This window comes from Amphimedon queenslandica, unplaced genomic scaffold (assembly GCF_000090795.2).
Source record: "Amphimedon queenslandica unplaced genomic scaffold, v1.1 AMPQUscaffold_13142, whole genome shotgun sequence".
NCBI lineage: Eukaryota > Metazoa > Porifera > Demospongiae > Haplosclerida > Niphatidae > Amphimedon > Amphimedon queenslandica.
The window spans coordinates 89,050-93,432 of record NW_003546622.1 but is presented as its reverse complement, the minus strand read 5'-3'; the positions used below and the strand labels follow the sequence as shown (position 1 = coordinate 93,432).

Below are 4,383 nucleotides of genomic sequence, written 5' to 3'. Positions count from 1 at the left end.
ACAATAAGAGACAGAGCTGCTGGCAGTTTAGATGTCTTCTCTCCTGATGTAGTACTGCCTGACTTGCTGTCTACTGCTGCTTTGAATGAATGAGAGTGGCGGCCATTAGCTGGTCTACTGGAGGCAGCTTGACGGTAGTTCCACAATCCAATACTTGCTCTCCATTGAGAGACATCAATCATCTTGTAATTATTAGTAAAAGTATAATTAAAATGAACTATAATATACTTACCTCTATCACTGTTAATGATCAAATGTTGTAAGATAAAGAAATGAAAAGATACAGTCAAAAGTACAAGCCAGAGGTACAAGCCAATTATGCTGCAGTTGCAAAGAGGGCGTGTCTCCTTAACCACAAACCTAATTAACCACACCTCCTTATAGCTCAAACAGCTTGAGTGAATAGAGGATATGCGTGCTAAGTATACTACCCGTAATTTGCCTTTTTTTCGTACAAAAATTTTTCGTTTCAGAAAAATTCAAGTGGAAATATTTTCGTCTTCTCATAGTGTACGAAAATTTTTACAGTCTGAAAATTTAGCTTCTCTTGCATATACCTTGTCCTTTACCTACTGGTAACAAGGCCGCTATAGTAGTGTTTATAATTCTTGAGATAAGAGATTCTTGACCTGGCTGTTCCCCGACATTACTAGTATACGGATAGTACTGGAGATGCAGCAATGACCAATTTACGGATAATAAACGGAAACATTAAATGGCTACTTTTGTCACATGGTGGACCGTTTTATTTTATAATTCAGTAGTGAAGCAACTGATTGAAGTACAGCAAGCACCAGTGGATAGAGCAAGGTTAGAGCTGCAAGAAGATACCTACTTATCAGGCCGTACCTTAGTCTTTCTTTGATGAATTAGGTCACAAATTTTGGTTGCTCAAAAATTTTCGATTGAAATATTTTCGTCATTTTAGGACCATACGAAAATATTTCCACAACGAAAAAAAGGCAAATTACGGTATATCCCAGTTCAGTTTGGGACGGAAGTGGAAGCAGCTGCGTGGAATTTGAAAAATGTAGCTACCGTCACAAAAATGACGTATTTTAATGATATTCATAGAAGCATGGCGGCTGCGTTGTTTCACTCTTAAAACAGTCTTGTTCTTCCTGATAAGCAGTACAACAGCTACTGGAGTCAACTAGTCTTCATAAAGGCCATCATTATCAGAAGATCTTGCTCTGTTAGCTTTTTAAAACAAGAATTATCAGTTTGTGCTCTCGACCACATGTTCTTATGTAAACTATGACGTAGATAAATTGTCATAATACGTCATTTTGGTATGCCATTGGGTTTATAGGGAGAACCCGGTTCTCAGGGTTCCCAAGAGCTCAGAGACCCAAGATTTCACAGATTTTGATGGACTTTGGCGATTAAGAACCTGTGAAAGTTTCATTCTTATCCCACATTCCTATAAAAGTTATTCCAGTTTTTCTTGTCCCAAACTCAACTGGGATATAGTATAATTCATTGCAAAATAATTATTTCATTGCATACCGTAATAACTTTCAAGAAAAAAATTAGTTCGTTGGACGTCAACTTTCCATTGGCAGCAATGGAGAAATGATAGAAAAAGGCTTGGTACCAGGAAACCGCTCTGTATTTCTTGATAGCAATCTTTCAGGTGACTACTAGACCCCATTAGATCCTCAGGATGCTTTCTAAGCTTCCGAAAAAGGCCTCAAGAAGGTAGCAAGGCAAGAAAATGTGTTCTCCCCCATTGAACTCTTAATAAACTTGACGTCCAACATGGCGGCCAATTTACTGTGTGGGTTGGATATACGGTACTAAAAAGCTATGAATATACTTAGCACGCATATCCTCTATTTGATCATAATAAAAGCAAAAAAGAGACACATAAATAAGAGTGGGACACAGTGAAGTTATATCATCATCATTATTATTGTTAATGTCTAAAAGTTTTCTTTTCTAAATTTAAATCCATGATATTGAGACTTCACTGATAATACTCTAGCCAGTACTGGTGACCCACAATAGAATACTGTCACTGGTCCATATCCACTCTCCTTTAGCTCTTCAAATATCTATTAATAACACATTAACCAACAACTCAATATAATTAATAATACATACATGTATCAGTGCATTACTTAAGGTGGGCACTACAATAGGTCAGTGTAGCATCAATTCTTAATCAAATGTGTGGGCGGTTTGACCTTTTGACCTTAAGCTAGAGTTGAACTAAATTCTATTCCCCAGCATTAACATATAGACCTAGTGTAATATTGTAAACCAATGATTAGACACTAACCACACACTAACTACTCCTATCCTATACATATACATGTACATGTACACCTGCTAATATTGGTGGAATATAATATACAAGTGTATTTTGTTATTTATTTATAATATTGTTGGTTGTTATACACATGTATATATATATTGGTACCATTTGGTGGTGTATAATAGTCATTAAGTATTGTCAGTATAGACCAGTAATACTACACTACCTGACTACCAGTACTATCAGTTATACAGTATCACCATATCTCTCTTCTTTCACCCTCTCCCTCCCTCTCTCTCTCTCCTATATTACCTTATCCCAGTTAGGTCTACCAGTCTGTGTCCTGGTCTTCAGTCCAGTTATAAGATCAATGTTCTTTTCTTTGTGTATCAGATCAAGAGCCATTTGTAGTCCTAATGCTTTAACATCAGTCCTTTCAAAGCTGATGTGATGTACATGTGCATATCAAGGAACCGATCCATTAGTGTTCCATATTCATTCTGTTCCATTTCCAGTTCATTCAGTAGCTCCATGAACCACTCAAAGTGTCTCTGGTCACGATTGATCCAAATGAAATCAACCTAGCAATGATTCATAATACTTATCATTATTCAGTTTTAAAATGGTCGTAACTTGAAAAATTGAAGTTGGAATCAGCTCAAACTTTCTACATAGCATAAGGACATCAATTTGTATCAGAAAATGTAATAAAAATTTGGTATAATTTCAGGGTCATTTTTTGGAAAAAAGCATGGGCTACAGCTAGTACAGGGAAATTTTTGAAAATTAGCTAATTTCTTAAAATGGCTATAACATCACACTGTACATATGCATCAATACAGTCCCTTATGGCAACTGTTGCTATGGTGATGGTTTGTGTAGGTGTTTGTAGGAAACTTGTATGGATTCTGTTTTTGATTTATTTAGTGTTGTACCATTGAAAATGTATTTTTGACAACATATAATTATACAAACTACACTTTGGTACAAGAAAGTGTCTCTGTTATACAGAGGTGTCCTTTATGTGGAGGTATTTTATACAGTAAGGAATGTAATTGGTACACTAGGTGCTGTCCGTTAAATGGAGGTGTACGCTATAGAGAATGTCCATTAAGAGAGACTATACTGTATACATGTACATTAGCACATACAAGTACATGTGTATTATATATGTACATGTACATGTTTATCAATGTACCTTGAATTCAGTCTTATATTCCCAGTGCTTGCTATCTTGTGTGGTGGTATTTTATTGAACAGTTCAACTGAATTGTGTACTAGTTCATTGACGCCAAATTCCTCGGGAAAGTTTGACAAGAAACCATGAACAGAACTCATCTCACAGTCCTGTTCTAATACTTCAGACCTATGACTGTTAATTAACTATTAATAATAATTAATTTACCAGTCAAAATACAAAAATACAAAATAGTTAAAATTTATTGTAAAGTTATAGGCACATGTAAATGTACATACTGATGCCCTTATGCTGTGTAGAAACTTTAAGCTAATTCTGACTTCAATTCTTTAAGTTAAGGCTATTTTAAGAAAATGCCAAAAAACCAAAAAACACCCAAGGCTATAGCCCATGGTTTTTTCAAAAAATGGCTCAGAAATCATCCCAAATTTTTATTACATTTTCTGATACATATTGATGTTCTTATGCTGTGTAGAAAGTTTGAACTGATTCCGACTTGAATCTTTCAAGTTACAGCAATTTTAAAAATAGGCCAAAAACTGAAAAATACCCAAGGCTATAGCCCACGGTTTTTTCAAAAAAAATGGCTCCAAAATCATCCCAAATTTTTATTACATTTTCTGATACATATTGATGTACTTATGCTGTGTAGAAAGTTTGAGCTAACAATTTTTCGAGTTACTGCCATTTTTTAAAAATGGCCAAAGTCTGAAAAATACCCAAAGCTATAGCCCACGGTTTTTTTCCATAAAAATGGCTCCGAAATCATTCCAAATTTTATTATATTTTCTGATACATATTGATGTCCTTACGTTGTGTAGAAAGTTTGAGCTCACACAATAACTATTAATAACTATTAATAATGATTTTTAATAACTTACAACAGTATTGGCATCAGTGGGTGAGATGCTAAGAATAGATATCA

The 4,383-nt window shown here is 34.9% G+C and overlaps 1 protein-coding gene across 3 annotated transcripts; it reads right to left on the bottom strand.

Annotated features, from left to right (window-relative positions):
• Window positions 1-1,849: 1,849 nt before the first annotated feature.
• LOC109584971 (NADPH oxidase 5-like) lies at window positions 1,850-3,568 on the bottom strand. Of its 3 annotated transcripts, none has more exons than XR_002186248.1 (3): window positions 3,459-3,566; window positions 2,573-2,841; window positions 1,850-2,047 (listed from the first exon to the last, which is right to left on the bottom strand). XR_002186248.1 is itself a non-coding variant. In XM_020000876.1 (3 exons), exons 2-3 carry the CDS (start codon window positions 2,663-2,665, stop codon window positions 1,926-1,928), a joined length of 225 nt encoding a protein of 74 aa, XP_019856435.1. In that variant the 5' UTR covers window positions 2,666-2,841; window positions 3,459-3,568; the 3' UTR covers window positions 1,850-1,925. The 3 variants fall into 3 exon arrangements, 1 of the variants encoding a protein (XP_019856435.1); XM_020000876.1 differs by having other exon boundaries at window positions 1,850-2,057; window positions 3,459-3,568; XR_002186249.1 differs by lacking the exon at window positions 1,850-2,047 and adding an exon at window positions 2,203-2,247 and having other exon boundaries at window positions 3,459-3,567.
• Window positions 3,569-4,383: the final 815 nt, after the last annotated feature.